This window comes from Schistocerca cancellata, chromosome 7 (genome assembly GCF_023864275.1).
Source record: "Schistocerca cancellata isolate TAMUIC-IGC-003103 chromosome 7, iqSchCanc2.1, whole genome shotgun sequence".
Taxonomy (NCBI): Eukaryota; Metazoa; Arthropoda; class Insecta; order Orthoptera; family Acrididae; genus Schistocerca; species Schistocerca cancellata.
The window spans coordinates 104,401,471-104,420,886 of record NC_064632.1 but is presented as its reverse complement, the minus strand read 5'-3'; the positions used below and the strand labels follow the sequence as shown (position 1 = coordinate 104,420,886).

Sequence of the window (19,416 nt, the reverse complement as noted above, 5' to 3'; positions counted from 1 at the left end):
ATGGAAAATTAGGCGAGACAGATGTTTTGAACTGTGGTTGCATTGAATACTGCTAGAGGGCAGGCCTGAACTATGTTGTTAACAATAATCTGCTAATCTCGACAAACAACTGCGCAGTAACTGTTCCCGAGGGCTTTGTGTTATGCATTGCTCATTTCCTCTTCTTATTTTGAAATAAATGAAGCAACTAATCATGGCCCACTACAGAGTTCGATTACAACTCTTTCAACACCAGAAGAGATCCACGATCCCTGTGACAATGTGTCAGTTCTGCTATACGTTGCTGCCCTACGAAAGGAAGGTGGAGTTTGTTTCCCCTCACCACTCACCTCCCTCTGGTGGTCAAAATTCTAATTTATTTACACTCATGGCCATCTGCCACTTTAGCCTACAGTGACCACACTATATCAATTGGAAAACAAAACCTGTAATGTTTTTCGAGTGCATGGAAATTCTTCCTCTAACGTTAAAATAGAGTTAGCCCCATTTTGTTCTACTTCTACACCAACTATTTTGTCAGTTCTATCTGTAGCATAGTCAAGCATGGGTCACTTGGCTACGAATGCCCATGAAAAGTCAAACTAACAGTTTGTAGGTTATGTAATCACTGAATTAGGCAGGAAAAGAAAAATGATGTCCAAAACACCTTAAATCAGAGATGCTTTTAGTTCACTGGTGGGAAAATGCTACTGCTTTTTGACAGAACAGTCATTTTTTGAAAGCTAAGATACAGCGAAAAGAAGAAAACAAAGGCCATTTTGGAAAAAAAGCTGTTGAAGTTTTTGCAAAAGCAAACTTTCCAGTACAGAGATCCCAATCAGCAATTTTTTTCTAAAAGCCAATTTCAAAAAACTAAGGCTTTGTTTATCTTCACTTTTAAATTTGTAAGTCTAGTCATTGAGAGAAAGGGAGGGGGGGGGGGGGGGGGGAAGAGAGAGAGAGAGAGAGAGAGAGGGGGGGGGGGGGGGAATTTTGACAAAAATAAGATGCAAATGTTGCAAAAGATAGCTGTGAATTTTGTCAAAAATGGATGCTACATTTTCCGGTCCCTAACTATAGGCAAAGCCCACAGTTGTCATGGTGCCTTCAATTACCATGAAAACCCCAATGAATGTCTCCCATAGCACGACACAGCCCCCCATTGGCATGTGTGCATGGCATGGACCATGCTTGAAGCTGCCATTCACCTGAATTATGGTATATATGGACTTGACTACTGTTCTGCTGTAACATGAAATATTATTTATCTGACCAGGTGACAAGTTTCCAGTGATCCACAGTACAATTTATACAATCCCGTGCCCACTGCTACTGTAACAGACAATGTCATTGGGTCAACATAAGAACACATAGGAGTCACCTGCTGCTGGGTGTCATGTTCAACAATGTACACTGAACAGTGTGTGCTCCAAAACACTTGTACTTGCACCAGTACTGTACTCCGCCACCACATCTGCCACTGTTACAGAGTGAGTAATTGTCTGACAACCTCGTTCTGTGATGAGGTTTGCACATCAAACATCTGGCCACTTACTCATGGTTGTATTGTTGTCCAGCCACTTTCCTTAGATGCTCACGACAGCAGCATGCAAACAGCCAAGCCGCTATCCAAGATGCTAGTTCCCAGGCGCCGGACTTTTAACAGTCTGCCCCCCAAAATTGGTCATCTCAGTGGATTTTCCCATTTGCAGCATGTATCATCATCAGTAGAACGAATCCCCTTCCATCTCTGCTTAATTTATATACTTTCCTTAATGTCTTATGTGCCTGCAACATCACTAGGCCTTATTCAGTCTTGTGTGGACAGTTAGCATAGTTTCCAGAATGCGATTTTCACTCTGCAGCGGAGTGTGCGCTGATATGAAACTTCCTGGCAGATTAAAACTGTCTCGGTCGGGCACACAGTTTTAATCTGCCATGAAGTTTCAGTTAGCATAGTGTTGTGGCTTATCAGTGTATATGGGTGTGCATTATTACCTCAGCTCCAGAATATCCTTCAGTGCTTTGAACAAGTTCTTCAACATTTACATCGGAGGCAACTGGTGTTCGACGTCCAAGTTGAAGCATAAATATCTCACGCCGAGTGTCAGCATCAGGCAGTGGAACATAAATAATACGATCGAGACGTCCAGGACGCAAGAGAGCCTACAGTCAGACATCAAGATATTAAGTACTATCGAATAAATGGAAGTGATACAGTACAGTTATTGCAGAAATAATGGGAAAAATCATAAATTAATTTTTAAATATATTTGTTTTTAACATAATAGTAAATTCTCATCATCACACATTATAAATCACACAGGCTCTCCATAATATTTTCTCCAGCAGTCACTTTATGCTTGGCAACAATGTTTGTCATATAAAAACAACAACAATAACATGCAACAGCACATGCATCCTCATATTCAAACAGCCTGGTCATTTTGTGACTTGACTGGTACATCATACTGCAATGTTGTGACACCTGTAACAATGCTATTCTCAGAGTGACGTGAACTTCCTGTCATGTTTTAGCATTTATTTGCACCAAAAGATGGAGATGTGCATTAAATTCTTAGTCAGTGATTAACACCAACAATAAGAGAAGATCTTGTAGATTGGTGTGGACAGAATGCACAGGCAGGTCCAAGAATTAGTCTCAGGTACTATGGCACACACTTATGTTATTCCACTAGTAAACACAATGTAACAACACTTTCAGTGATAATTCATCAGGTGGGAAGTACCCTTGAGGACAAAATCAACACTCTGAAATTACTTGAACTACCTAAATATATACAAATGACAAAAACAGTTAGTCAGTTATAAGGAGGCCACTAGTTGAATGTGTTCTCTAAACCATGCTACAACCTGCCATTTTTCACACATATACATAATGTCAAGAGGTGAAAGAAATGATAAATGATGAAACAAACCTCCAGGAACAACTGGGGATTAAAGCCTGGGCCCCTAGATTTGTAGCATGACATCCACCAGGTCACACTGAGGGTGGGGAAAGTGGTGTTGGCAGTGGGGGACGCTATATAGATTTTATATGAACAGTTGGCTCAAACAAATAATATCCCCCCATGTCCTGAACATGAAGTTTCAAGAAAAGATAATAACATTGTTTTCTTACAATGGGTAGGCATGATATTAAAACATTTAACATTATAGTGGAATGCCTTGAATGGAATGCAAACAATGTAATGAGTAAAGATAACAACTGACTGTTACGCATACAAGCAGGTAGTGTAACACTGTACACCAGTCAGGTCACAGACCCAAAATAATGACGTATGGGATTATTTTTTGAGGTGCACCTCATCAAGCTGAGCTAAAGTTTCCCATGTCCAAAAATGTGTAATAAGGATCATTTTTAGTGTGAACTCAAGAACATCCCGCAGGGGCCTGTTTAGAGAACTAGGGATAGTAACTACTACTTCCCAATATATTTTTTTGTTAATCAAGTTTGTCACTAAAAATATATTTCTTCTTCAAAGCAACAGTTCAGTTGATGGAAACAGTTCTAAAAATAAGAATAATCTTCACAAACAAAGGTGTCCATTATTCAGGAACACACATTCTCAATAACTTACCAAGCAGCTGTAAAATGTTTAAACACTAACAAAGTTAATTTAAGAGAGGCCTAAACGATTTATTGGTGGCCAACACTTTTACTCCACTGACGAATTTTTAAGTACAAACAACTGACATATTACTAACAAAATCAAGTAAGGCAAGTGTTAGTATAATCTGACTTCTGTAACAAATTCACAGCAGTAATCAATCATTGTAATTAAGTGGTGTAAAATGTTATTTCTCTTGATGTGTGGCTACATATAGCCTACGAGTTACATAATATGCATCTCATTGAACTGAACACTTTTTTTTTTTTTAAGTGACAAGTTATGTATTACCTTTTATATGAAAATATGTTTAAGATTTTTTCTACCCACAGCCTTGAGGACCATTTCACTTCGATCTATGAAAGGTACATTAGCATATGTGCCTTTCTTTGTAATTATTTATTGTTTATTCTTGTTTTTCTGACATGTTCTACATCCTGGAGGATCTCCTCATTATGGATCTACTGGAACAGAAAGTACACCTAATCTAATCTATGTTGTTACATATCATCATCATTATCGTTATTGTTATCACGACCACCACTACGACCACCACTGTTGTCATAAACTTTACTCCAATTATGTAAATCCATGTTGCATCTGAATACTTTCTAACATCATCTACCCACTTCCCATTATCTCATCACCTCAGTCTCTTATTGGCTCTTGGAAGCTAGAAAAGTACTTCATAACAGCAATAATTATTCCAGACCAAGGTGCTGCCTGATCCATTTGTTTGTTTTCCTGTCTCTTAAGACAATTTCCAATAAGTATCTCTCTATTGCTTGATAAGCTACTTCAGTTTTCAAAAGGTTCTCTCATTACAAGTGCATTTCTCACTGCCATCACTCAAAATTAACAACACACTTTAATTGTAAGCCTTCCTTTTTACAGCATTCATTGTAGTTTAATTTATTCTTATTGTAAATGATATTCAAACTTACTTTTTCTACTCATTGTCGTAGTTTATCTGCACCAGAGGCAAACTTCTGAGAAATTCCTCATGCACAGCAGTTTTCAGGGATATTAATCCTTTTTAAGCTTAATTCCAATTCCAAATTTCTCACTACTCTGGTGAAGTATAATGCATGCTGCAGCATTGATATGCAAATTCTTCAAGATACTAGCATTAAGTTAAATCAATGCTTTGTTCCTTGGGTCCTGTCAGCAGAGATTTCATTTATGAATTTCAAACAAAGGGACAATTCATATTCATTCCTACATTCTACAATTTCATTCTCAATATTCAAATGGTGATTTTCAGTTCTACAGCCAGCTTGCTGCTTTGATTGATGACAATCTAATGTTTTTTCTATGTGGTTGGCAATAATTTTAGTGAATATGTTGCACATACCAGAAAGCTGGTTAATAAGTCTACAGAATTTTATGTCACTTCAGTTTTTTTTCCTATGAAGGACAAGAGGTACAATATTGTTCCAGTTTTGGGCAATCCTCCCCCCCCCCCCCCCCCCCCCCCCCCACCACAGGAATTCTGCAAACAATTTTGTAATTTTGTTCTGTACAACTTTTCCTACAACTTAACAACTTAAATAACTGAAGCACCAGGTGCCTTCACTTTCTTCATACTTTGAATGGCTTTGTACCTCTACATCTCTTCCAGTACTAAACTGAGAATGTCATTATTTTCAAGATAAATTATGTATGTTTCTTTTTCATCTTTTGCACAATATTTAAAGACATCTACGAATGTTTGTACTGTTTTCTCTTTGTGTTAGTTACTGGCCATCTTTCATTTTAAATGATACAATATGGTGTCTAATAAACAAAATTTTCTTTTTTGAATTCTTCATAGTTTTATTTTTTTCTATTATTTCTCTTATCGCAGTTTTATTGCATCTTCTCTCACATTGTGTCAAACACACTTATGATTAGTTCTGTTCAAATCAACAAATTTTATCATGTCGCAATTATCATTTGCCTGAAACTCAGACCTCAGTTTATTTAGCTGCCTTGTTCTACTTCAGATTTTTTGTCTTTTGTAACTGCAACATCCTTTGGTGTTTGCAAAACTTCCTTTGTTAAATAACTGTAATACTATTTACAACAGATTACTACTCAGCACAGATGAGGTGTTTTACTGCAGATAGACACTTTTAAGAGACTTTTCACTTATTACTAGACAAACACACACACACACACACACACACACACACACACACACACACACACACACACACACACACGGCCACTCTCATCTTCAGGTGTTGTAGCTCCACTGGGGAAAATGGTGATCTCAGCTGGCAGCTAGGGTGGGTAGTGGGGTACAGAAGAGGTGGGGGTGGGGAGAGGGAGGGACAGAAGTGCAGGCATTTGGGAAGATGCTCTAGCGCTGTCTGTGGGAGTATGCAGACATGGTGGGGACAGGATGGTGGATTGTTAGATACAGCATCAAGTGAGTATAGTTTGGTGGGGCAGGGGAATGGAGAGCAGAGAAACACAGAGGATTTTGCAAGTGAGCTGGAGTGAGAGCAGGGAAGGGAATGAGGTTGAGGTCAGGGGAGTTACAGGGAACATCCAGATAACCTGGGCTGTGAAGCAGTCAACTAAGTAATACATATTAAGTTCTGTGGCATGCTTGGAAAATGGGGGATCCAGCTTTCTCTTGGCCATCCTTCTGCAACAGCAATTCATGCAGACAGATATCCTGTTACTGATGATGCACACCTACCGTATTTACTCGAATCTAAGCCGCACTTTTTTTCCGGTTTTTGTAATCCAAAAAACCGCCTGCGGCTTAGAATCGAGTGCAAAGTAATCGGAAGTTCTGAAATATGTTGGTAGGTGCCGCCACAACTAACTTCTGCCGTCGAATATATGTAGCGCTACACAGGCATGCTTTACAGGCACAAAGATAAATACTGGCGCCAAAACCTCTGCGTCAGTAAATAAATTTAAAAAAAAAAAGATGAAAGACGAGCTTTTTTTCTCCGACCCGAATTTTGACCACTGCATTTTCATGCATTATCCAACGAAGTAAATACAAATTCCGTATTGTTCATCTTCGAATGTAGCAGCTTTTCAATGCACTACGAAAATCCGACTGGCAAGACCGTTTGCGATGTTTGTCAGTATGGCCAATTCTACGTTCTGATTTTTTTTCCTACCTGTGAGAAGAGATGGTTGCTAATGGGACTTTTGTGAATTCTGAATCACATGCAGTATTCTCTTCACCATAAGAATAATACGAATATAAACATTTTGCCATGTATTCTTTCGTGTTTGCTGCTATCTCATTTAACTCCTGTCTGCCTAATAAACTACGAAACTAGAGTGAGACAACACATGTTCAGATTCGTATTATTCTTATGCCTAATAGTGATACAGTCAGAAATGAAGCGCGCGCGGCAATTGACTAGATTTTTAAATCTAAGGTGACTAATTTATGTGCAGAAAATAATGTACTAAAGAGGCGTCTGCAAAGATTTTCAAACGGAGAAAAATTGTCGCTTAACTCTCGTTCAGAACATCTTCTACCATACGCAGTTTATTATTTGGTTCTTGTTGATCATTATCAAAGAAAGCAGCAGTGTAAATAACAACAAATAGCAGTCTCTTGCCATTGTTACGCTACTGAGACAATTACTCTCTTTTTTTTTTTATTGTAAGCGGCGGTAGCACACACAAAAGCAAACCATGCCGCGAGCGGCGACAGGTCGTGAACATTCATTATCGGAATGCGACAAACAATGCATGACACAGTACAGTAATGCATTTTCAGCTTAGAGTGACGAAAACACCTATAACAAAGAGAACGGCAATTATCAGATCAAAGAAAAATAAGCAATCAATTCAAACCAGACGAAGCATGTGAAAAACGAAGGGTACCCGTATAAATAAGGACGGAGCGCCTGACGCATAGCAATGGCTACCTGGTAAAGCTTAACTGCTAAGCTTACGGCTCGAACCAAACTACTGTAGCTGTATCGTCATTCATTCGACCTGAATTGTGCCTCATATTACAATGGACCAACTTTGTTTCGATTTGGAGGTGCGGCCTAAAACTTTTCTCTCCCCTTGAATTTCGAGTCTCAAATTTCAGCTGCGGCTTAGATTCGGGAAATTTTTTTTTCCTTTATTTCGAGTCTCATTTTTCTGGTGCGGCTTAGATTCGAGTAAATACGGTAGTATGCCATACAGAGACAAGTTGCTTTTACAGGTGGCCCCGACTCTGACAAAGTGAGAAATGCCTGTGACAGGACTTGAGTAGGGGGTATTGTATTGTACATTAACCGGCGGCCTAGAAATGACAGAGAGGATCTGTCCCCACCACAGCCACAGTGGTCCACAACCCCATGACGACTACTGCAGTCCACTTCACCCCTCCGCTGCCCCACACCGAACCACTCTTTCAGGGTTATTGTGTGGTTTGGCCCCCAGTTGATCCCCCCCACCCCCAGAGAATGTCTCACACCAGACGAGTGTAACCCCTAAGTTTGCACGGTAGAGTAATAGTGGCGTACTCGTACATGGAGAACGTGTTTTCGCAGCAATTGCCGACATAATGTAGCTGAGGCGGAATAAGGGGAACTAGCCCGCATTCGCCAAGGCAGATGGAAAACCGCCTAAAAATCATCCACAGACTGGCCGGCTCACCAGACCTCGACACAAGTCCGCCGGGCGGATTCGTGCTGGGGACCAGGCGCTTCTTTCCGCCTGGAAAGCCGTGCCGTCTAACACACGGCTAACCAGGTGGGCTAAAATAGGGGGTAGTAGAAGAATGTACGTCACATGTCTTGCATCTAGGCCTTTTAAAGGGATAGGAGCCATGGGGCAAGGGGTAGGGAGCAAGGATGAGTAGCAATACATCTTAATTTATACTGTTATTCCATCTAGGATTTTATACTGTTTGTTAAGTTTATACTCCTTTTGTCTGTATCTGTTAACCTTCACTTTCCAAGATGCTTAACTTCTTATTTAATTTAATCTTCTAAAGCAACCTACTTTTAAATACACTTTCTTCTGGAGAAGAGTGTGAAGGAGAAACATAACTGTTCTCAGCTCATTCTACTAACATATATAGCTCAATCATTTCTGATATCATATCCAAAGTTTCTCAGTGAGGAAGTTGTTCTGTACACAGTCTTTGTCCTACTTTGGCATTAAAATCCTCTGATATCATTTCATAATGGGATTTGCTGTCATTTAACAGCTTCTGCAATACTTTGCAGAGATCTTCCAGCACCTCATCAGAATGTGAGCATGCTGATCCACGTACTTAATGATCTCTATGGTTTATTTGTTATTCTGCATGAAATTCCTTCAGTATCACTACTAATGTTTTTAACTGTCTTGTTTAAAATAAAGCTTGTCTATACAAAAGTTAAAAATCAAAGCATATCGGAATTTAATGTCTCATTGATATGAAGCACTTTTCAACTACAGAAGAAAGTGGAATGAATTCAGCCATTCTCTTATTGATAAAAAGGAAGTCATCACAGGTGGAGCCCACGCTTGGGTGGTGCAAGAATGGGAAAAGAAGTCAACTGTATCGTTTTCAAAAGAACCATCCCAGTATTCACAGAACCATTTAATTGTTCACTTTAATCTTGTAAAATATAAATCTAGATGGACGTGATTTCAGCACCGATCTCCCCAAATGTGAGTCCAATGCCATAATCTGTTTGACAGAATCATGTTTAATCTAAAGTGATGCATGTAAATCTCACAAAACCAGTCTTAAGATTATCAGACTGGAATTTAGGTACCTCCCAAATGTGTGTCCATTGTCATTAAATAGCTACGTCAGTCATGCATACTGCACTGCAGACCACGCACAGTGCACAGTACATGGACTTGTCAAGTACCTTCCTCCCCGTTAAGAGAGAAAGGCCAATACAAAGAACAACTTTTTTATGGTGGTTGTCGTTTCATATTGCTAAAATTTGATATATATAACTTCAACTGCAAACATTTTTGATTCGGTAATATTACTCACCTTGTCAATCCTGTCAGGGCGATTTGTAGCACCAACAACTGTCACATTGCCCAGAGGAGTGACACCATCCATCTCAGTTAACAGTTGTGCGAGAACACGTTCCTGTACATTGTTGCTGCCACCACCATCTCCTCTCACACCACCCAAGGCATCCAACTCATCAAAAAACACAATCGCAGGCGCTACTAGTCGTGCTCTGCGGAAGACTTCACGAACTGCTCGTTCAGATTCTCCTACCCACTTGCTAAACAGCTCCGGTCCCTAAGGTAAGTTATAAACACAAAAGTATAATTAATCCTTTAGCAAGCCTCACACCATGATCAATAATTGTAAGCAGATATGAATTTAAATTAATTCCTCATCATAAGTCATAAATCATTACAAAACCCTTTAATACAATAAAAAGATTCAGAAGAATGGTGACAAAATTTCAAAAGTGAAACAAAATTATACACAAGCTGTACTTCTGGTGGACTATTTAGCAACATCATTGTACACTACAGAAATTAGAAGGCAACATTCTTAGATGGTATTAACAAAAAGTTAGTTAATTATAGGGGGAAAACTAGTACATTATAGCACCCTGAACTCTGTAAATATGTGCTGGAAGCAAATGTATTAAAAACTGGAGGAAAGGCCAAGGTAATATAAAAATACAAGAAAGGTACAGACATTAACTGTAATAAATACAGAGGTTTAAGTCTGCTTGATGCCTCTTAATATTTATACATAGCCAGAACTTTTAATGATGGACTAAAAAGAATATAATCATTAAGTAACAGATGAGTGTAAGAAAAGGATTTTCCAGCATGCACTCTCCGTTTGATATCAACTTGCTGAATAGCAAAGGGAAGTTAACCAAGAAATACATTAGGTTTCCCGGACCAAGAAAGAGTTTAACTTTGTTAGTAGAGAAATGTAAGGGATCTAATGAAATGCAAAGGAGATCACTTAGGAATTTTACTGGCTGCCAAACATATTCATGAAAACATGACAACTGTGATAGATACTGACGGGAAATTTGAAGAAGCAACATGCAAACACTCAAGAGCGGCATTCATTAGCACCAATCTACAATATGTGCATACTGGTTGGTTGTAGTAGTGATTCATTTGTCATGGTCATCAGAGATCAGATGGCATTCACGAGATCTCTCTGTGGGCTCTGTTTTGACTGTGTAGAAAGTAAAACTGCTGAGTTTAGAGGTAAACAGTATTTGCGACATTCATTCTATGCTACAACCATGCCCCAACATTGAGTACATACTCCTATTGAACAACCTCAGCCACTTATAGAGGGTCACACCGGTGGCCTGCAGGAATCTGGATGGATGTATCGACGACTGCAACATGTGCTGAGCACAATGTATTGTATCATGTGTTGCTGTTTTCATCAGTGGTCTTTGGGACATCCCACAACCGTAGACCAGGGAAGAGGCCAATTTCAGAATGCATTCGCTCATGACACACAGACACCATCTTACACTTCATGGTAAAAGAGGGGAGAAGGATACATCATTTACAACTCGCAGTCACATTTGGTGTTTCTGCAGAATAAAGCAACCAGCACCCACTACATTGCACATGTTGTTATCCTTGTGATACTGCCATTTCTTCAACAAGAATGTAATGTGCTTTTTCAGCAGGATAATGCATGTCCATGTACAGCTGCTGTGACACAACTTGCACTTCGTAGTGAATAACAGCCTTAGCCAGCAAGATCACCAGATCTTTCACAAACTGAACATACATTGAACACCAAAGAAACTGGTGTAGGCATGCGTGTTCAAATACAGAGATATGCAAACAGGCAGAATACGGTGGTGCGGTTGGCAATGCCTATGTAAGACAACAAGTGTCTGGCACAGTTGTTAGATCTGTTACTGCTGCTACAATGGCAGGTTATCAAGATTTAAGTGAGTCTGAGCATGGTGTTATTGTCAGAGCACGAGCGATGGGACAAAACGTCTCTGAGGTAGCAATGATGTGGGGATTTTCCCATACGACCATTTCACGAGTGTGCCATGAATATTAGGAATCTGCTAAAACATCAAATCACTGACATCGCTGTGGCCAGAAAAAGATCCTGCAAGAACAGAACCAACAACAACTGATGAGAATTCAATGTGACAGAAGTGCAACCCTTCCACAAATTGCTGCAGATTTCAATCCTTGGCCTTCAACAAGTGTCAGCATATGAACCATTCAATGAAATATCATCGATTAGGGCTTCTGGAGCTGAAGAACCACTCGTGTACCCTCAAGGACTGCACGCCACATAGCTTTATGCCTCAACTGAGCCAGTCAATAGACACATTGGACTGTTGATGACTGGAAACATGTTGCCTGGTCAGACAAGTCTCACTTCAAATTGTATCAAGCAAATGGACGTGTACAGGTATGGAGACAACATCATGAATCCAAGGACCTTTCATGGCAGCAGGGGACTGTTTGAGCTGGTGGAAACTCTGTAATGGTGTGGGGCATGTGCAGTTGGAGTGATATGGGACCCCTGATACAACTAGATACGTTTCTGACACGTGACACATATGTAAGCATCTTGTCTGATCATCTGTATCCATTCACGTCCATTGCGCATTCTGACGGACTTGGGCAATTTCAGCAGGACAATGCGACACCCCACATGTTCAGAATTGCAAGTGGCTCCAGGAACAATCTTCTGAGTTTAAACACTTCCGCTGAAGTGAAGCAGTCTGCTTTAAAGAGTCTTCAAATAAACAAATTTAGAATAGCTTTTCTGACTGTTCTTACCTTTTCATTACACGATACCATGGGAGTGATATATGGCCTTTTATTATCTTTGGATACATAAATGATATGGTGCACAGTGCCAGAGGCTCCATAAGACTGTTTGGAAATGATGCTGTTGTGCATAGGGATGTTTCAGTTTAAAGAGAAACTGTATCCAAACGCAGTAATACCTGCAGAGAATCGGCACTTGGTTCAGGAAAGTTGCAGTTGACCTTGAATATAAACAAATTTGAGGTATTACACATACACAAGCAAAAAGAGCCATTATTGTTTCTGCTGATCAGTTGCCGGAAACAACCACCATGATAAAATATCTAGGAGAGATCTAAAGTGGAATAACTATGCATAATTAATAGCTCATTGGAAGAATGGTACATGCGTGCAATTCAGCCATAAGACCCATAAGAAAGGTAGCTTACAAATCCCTCATTTGACCAATTCTTGAGCATTACTTGGCAATTTGTAACCCTGAAGAAGTGGAACAAATACCAGGCTCATCAAACTACAGTATCAAATGCTGTAAGAAATGCACTGTGCATCATGGAGAAGTCTACAGGCAATGTCCTGTGGATATATATGTCCCTTGAAGAGTCAAGCAACATTTTCCTAACTTACTGACACCAAGTACCACCATAGATCGGAAAATCTGAATTACATTCTCTGCCTGGGCTTCAAATACCTTTCAATATCCACTGAAATGAAGAACACCCTACACAAAATCCTTTTCAAATAGGTATTCCACTGTTTGCCTTAAAAAGTGAAATATCTGTCACGTTGGTCACACCATATAAATGATCAAGATGCAGAAGCTGTCTCATGCATCCTCCCATCACATCTTACCAGCCCTTTCAGTGACATATCTAATCCCAACAAAGCCAGGGTCCCTGTGAAAAATGCCATGTCATCAGCTCTGCTAAAACCATTACACAGTTTTTTTTAATGTGAGAATGGCCACCATATATCCGCCACACCACAGCCTAGGGCAAGTTTGATACTCTAGTGACAGAGTACGTTGATCAATAGAATATGGTTTACTTCAATGATAGTTTCATGAGCTGTGCCTTCTGGATCTTCCAGTCACCTGCCCTCCCTCAGCGCAAAAGCAGCTTCTCTGAATCATACAGGTGGGAACTATCATACTGTGGCGTCATGCAAACCTCCAAGCATGTATCTCTACTAGTCATTGTGCTACACAATTATCTCCATTCCCAGTCCCACCTCATTTCTTGCCTCTCATGTCAAAAGCTGCTTAGGTATCTCTGTCTTCACCATAGTCAGATTTATTTGTCTATGTACTTTATTCACATTGTTTTCTTAACAGGAGGAGAGAGTGATTAAAGGATGGAAGCTTTGTGATGTTCTGAGATGTATGTGTCTACACTACACCAATCAATTAGCTACAAGGTGAGTGATGGCCTTTCTCCATTCTTTTTTGTGGTTTATATGCTGTAATTTTCATTATATTAATATTTAAAACACTTTATTATCAATTGTAGCTTTCTATGCTAACAGTTTGTTTTGTAATTTCAGAATATAAGCAACTAACCTTTATTGAGATGAAATTTAACTTGCTCTCTGTTGCAAGTGCTTTAGCAATCATAGTCTTTGAACATCCAGGTGGTCCAAACATCAGCACACCACGTGGTGGTGAGATACCGAGACGTGAAAAGGCTTGAGGATGACGCAGTGGCCACTCCACTGCTTGGCGAAGCTTGAGTTTCAAATCATGTTGGCCGCCAATGTCACTCCACTGCACCTGCTCTAATGGAAGACATGCTGTAGTATTAAAGGCAACTTCACAGCAATGATAATCCCCCAAAAATTTATACAAACAGAAAATATATCCATGTCATAATAATCAATAGCTCAAAGAAAATAGGATACTATTCCACAAATTTTCTTCAGTTCACAATGATAGTTACACTATATTATTTAAGACTGACAACAAATGTTTATGTACAGACTGATAAAATATGAACATCTACAGGAGTACAACATACAGAAAAATGCATAAGAAGAGCTCATAACTTTTATACCAGTTCCCTCACTGGGAAAAGCATACAGACAGGAATCAGCATACAGTATAGTAAAACAATAGGTGCTACACAGAAGGAAAAGTCACTGCACATACCTATCTGGAAATATACAGTTTAGGAAACAAGTTGGAGAAATAAATTCCAGAACAGTCTTTCATTTTACTTTTCTTTTTACATTGTTCCCAAAGAATCAATTATCAAAAGAGTTGTAGCACCTAAGGCACCCTCTACAGCAACCCCAATTAACACAATAACTTTATCAATAAATCTTAGCCACCTATTACTACATAAGGCACTATATTGGTTTTGCATTCTCTTGCTACAAGCACCAACACAAAAACATTTTTAGGAGCTTATCTATTGCCCAATGCTTCAACAGAGTCAACAGAAGACAAAGAATCTCTTGTCGGTCAAATAAATAAGAAGCATGATGGAAATAAAGAAGCACTTTTACCCAGAAATATCCCTTTCAGGAATTTATACTCAGTATTCACTTTCCATTTTTCCTTAGATAATTACATACCACTACAATATTAACTCTTGCTGTACAATTATGGGTGGAATGGAAAACAACTGGTAATCCATTGTTATTCCTAAACCCATCAGTTTTTACCTATCTGGTGTCTGCACTGAAGTTTTCAATAGTCCAGCACATCACCATGTTTACTCCATTTTTCCCTATTTCCAATATTCTCTTTCCTGTGATGCAGGGATTGCCTGAAAAGGTTTGAAACCTACATATATTCAGCACTTGTATTTTCTATTTACTTTGTCACATCAGCACCATTTATTTGTATTGCAATAGCATATAACTGAACATTTCCGTGTCAGCACTAACATTAATTCTTTTTATTGCAATCTGAAGCAGATGCAAAAACATTTGTTACATTTTGATAGCGTTCATAAGAAAATGGAAAATTTTAAAAGTCATTAATGTTTTATGCTCTCAATTCAGTTTGTGTGTGTATGTGTGTGTGTGTGTGTGTGTGTGTGTGTGTGACTAACATACTATTCTGAAATTTCTGAAGTGTTTATTAATATACATCCATTTTTAGAATTTCATGACCCTCTAATAGCTTTAATGAATACCTGTTTTACTTGTTAAAAACGTGAGGGACAGTACGCATGTGAAATGTGTACTTCATAGACTGAAAGTTAACAGTTTTTTATCAGTGTCTTGCAGTCATTACACCAGTGTTCTCTTTACTCATCCCTCCCTCTTGAACATTATCGGTTACATGTGAAAGAGGAAGGATGCAATGCGATCTGGCTTCGCCATGGCTGCCAATGTGCAGAAGGTACATACCAATGATTTTGGGAGTGAAATGAAAGTCTAATTTTCTGGACCAATACAAACTCCAAGGCAATATTAAACATGACACTGAACTTGTTGAAAGGAATAAAATAAAACTCAGCATTATTCTACATATATGCAGACACTCTGGATTTATTCAGGATAACTGCAAGTGTATGACTGGCAAATCATTATGTACTAATGCATTACAGCACATTGTCATGGCTGTCAAATTTCATTAACATGAAATATTAGGGAGAGCATGTTACTGAGATTAGGAAAGTCCTCTACTGCTACATATTACAAAAAACAAGCAGAAAGTAGTTTAGGCAAACAACCGAAGTGCTGTGGGAAAGTGATGTGCCCATACCTTCAGTAAGAAGGACACTGCACTTTGATAACATGTCTCTAGGTAACAGCAAAGAGGCAGCAGATGAAATATGAACAAGCTACCTCGGCTACACATATTTCAAAATCACTCCAACTGGTTTAGAAGTTTCCAGAAATTAGGAAAGCAGCAAGGAAAAGTAGAAGCTACACAACAAGACACCCTGCGAACATGAAACTAATAGCCACTGGCATACTATAAATAAGGGATCATCACAAATCTGAGCAGCAGTATGGTACTCATCGCAGCACAGGGGCAGTCGGAGTCAGAAGGTGCTCTTAGATACTTTGGAGTTCACCAGTACAACCTCGGTGTCACAAAGCTGAGCGCTATGCAGCAGTAAGCAATCTGCAAGAATGACTGTATTCCATTTCACAGAACAACACATTGTTGCATCCTTGGTAGTTGGGGATATAACTTGAGCAACAATGAACTGTGGATTGGCTTCTTTGTAACATCATAAGAAGTAGTTCCTTGAAATTTTCAGTGTACATTCAAACCAACTGATGCAAGAAAACTGTGTTGCTTGATGAAGCCAAAGAAGGCAACTGTCATATGACAGGATGGCGAATGTATAGTTTACACAGTATGAGTCCACAGAGAAATAATATCATGTAAAATGGCCCAGGTGACAGCAGGAGTGTAATGGATCAGACTGTTTACCTAGGGCATAAGGAAATTTCTCTGTAATATTTAATGCTGAACTCTGACTAATACGTATGTGTATAAAGTCATTAATGGCCTAACAAAACCAACTTAAGTAAAAGACACATGGGTTGCATTTTCATGTATAAGGTCCATTCAAATGAAGCCTGGTCAGTGCATCTACCTTTACCTTACATCTAAGGTGGCACCACGTAACTGCAGGTATGGTGGCGCGATCTATTGGTAGAGAAACTGACACATGCACACCATTTGGTGTTGCATAGCACCAGTGTGGTTTCACACCGAAGAGAAGGTGGTCACACAAGTTATCGTCCACTACCGAACATGCAGGCCACAAGGGCCCACTGCTTGTCGAGTTCCTGGAACGGGGAACCACTGTTAATGCTCAGCGTTATAAAGCCACTTTACAGAACCTTAGACGAGCTATCAAGTCAAAACGCCAAGGCATGTTGTCCAATGGCGTTATCCTCCTGCATGATATTGCCCACCCACACATGGCCAATGCAGTGAAGATGACCATGCAGCAGTTTCAGTGGGAAATGCTGGAACATCCACCGTACTGTTCCGACCTTTCACAGTGCGACTTTCATGTGCTTGAACCTCTAAAACAAGCTACTCACAGACATCAATTCGCAACAGATGATGAAATGTGTGACTGGGTCCAGGTCTGGATCTGACAGCAGCCTACTAGCTTCTTCAAGGATGGAATTGACTGGCTAGTGTCACAATAGGATAAATGTGCCAACAGTTTTGGCGACTATTTTTGAGTATGTGTACTGTGTATAACTACATTTTTGAGTTAATAAAATCATCATTACTTTACACTATTGACCGGGTTTCATTTGAATGCCCCTTATATATGAACAAAAAAGAGATAGAAGCAATACTGCAATATCCATGGAAGTGGAGCACTGCTTATTTTTTTCCTAGTTCCACACAACTTCTTCCTGTTTTCTCGATTGATCTGTGTTCCGTTTTTCAAGGCCTATCCACTGTGCCAACGTATAACTAAATCTGAGGGGGGTGCGATGTGGAGGTTCCCTTGTCAGTATTATGGTCCTCTTTCCATACACTACTGACTAACTTATTCAACTTTAGTACTTTCAGAGTCCATTTTACCACCTTCTATTTTTTAAATTTATCAATTTAATGCCATTAATAAGGAGCTGCCATACCTGTTTATGAAGACATTTTCTTTAACTACTTTCCATGCTTGTACTGTGAGGCAAGAAACAAGATCAATTAAAACTAGAATATGGCTTATTTCACCATATAACTAAATTAGTTTCTGCCATGGCTATGACTGCTGTTTGCTTTGCTGAGTAATATTAAGTGTCCTGAGAAAGTAAATATACCTCACAAAAGATTTGTGTGCATTGTCACAAAGTTAAAACTCCCTTTGCACAGTACACAGTATGGACATATCACTTCAATGGTCAATGTAATCATCAACTGATACCATTACACGCACAATTGGTGATATAGTGCAGAGACAGTACTTCCAGCACCTTTTTCATCCATCCGTCTATTCAAACTGCAAGGCATTTTGTAGCATGTTATAATAGAATTCAAGATTGCTGTTTCAATAACAAGAATTTTTGTTTATAGGATAAAAGCACCCTCTTTCAATGTATTATTAGCCTTCTGAATAGTATAATTAACAAAACTGTTGATACATCTGTCTCAGAATATGACAATTTTTTTATTATCTGATGACAAAAAGAGGTGTGATTCCATGCACTGAAATACTAACTTGTCCTCCGCATGTAAGTTATTAGTGTGTGGAACACACATTAAGATGTAAGTCATACATCAAAATTGGTATCTTACACAAATATTTTGTTTTATGCTCTTTCATTTCCACAAAAAGATGACAGGCTACATGAGACAACACTACATCACACAGTGGATGAGAAGATGATGTGAGATGTGCACCACACTGCTTGTTTTGTGACAATTTATTCCCCAGTTAACAAATATCAAATTAGTTTCTGCTGGCTTGTCAGATACAACAGAAAATGAGGAAATCTTTTTAACAACAATTGTCTAGTTAAGGATGGAGTCCCATTTCTGGTTTGACAAAGATGATTGAGTAAGATCTTGATACAGAAATCGTCATAATAATGATAGACTGTCCAAGAGAGGCACTGTAATTATAAATCAATGTAACTGTACTCTGATATTCATAATATTGTCATTATTCCATCCTGGATATTCGATTGTTTTATTTTAGTTAGACTCTAATGTAATCTGAGGACTTAGAAAAGATTAATATGATTTTAGTAAACCCAAGGGAAGGTCCCAGAATTAGTATCACTTATTGAAGGTTATAATGCACAGATAGTATTGGGAACAGAAAGCTGGTTGAACCCAGATGTCAATGACAATGAAATCCTATGTTCAAACTGGAATGTTTATCATAAGGATAGGTTAGTCACCAATGGTGGCAGCGTGTTTATTGCAATAAAAAATTTAATCAAATCTACCGAGGTTTTCATGGATTCCGAATGTGAATTAATCTGGGTGAAATTGAGTATCAAAGAACAGTCAAAAATGGTGATTGGATGCTTTTATAGACCACCTGGGTTAGGATCTGTAGTTGTAGAGCACTTCAGACAGAGCTTACAGAATATCATCAGTAATTTCCCTGATTGTGCTGTTGTAAAAGGGGGTGACTTCAACTTGCCAGGTACA

General features: G+C 39.0%; 1 protein-coding gene across 3 annotated transcripts in view; it reads right to left on the bottom strand.

Moving 5' to 3' along the window:
• LOC126092208 (ATPase family protein 2 homolog) overlaps window positions 1-19,416 on the bottom strand; it is a 64,820-nt gene that overhangs the window by 6,555 nt on the left and 38,849 nt on the right. For all 3 annotated transcript variants that reach the window (XM_049907698.1, XM_049907700.1, XM_049907699.1), the window contains exons 7-9: window positions 13,885-14,094; window positions 9,568-9,828; window positions 1,978-2,145 (exon numbers count right to left, since the gene is read on the bottom strand). In XM_049907698.1, the coding sequence (XP_049763655.1) occupies window positions 1,978-2,145; window positions 9,568-9,828; window positions 13,885-14,094 (639 nt within the window). The remainder of the gene's footprint in view (window positions 1-1,977; window positions 2,146-9,567; window positions 9,829-13,884; window positions 14,095-19,416) is intronic.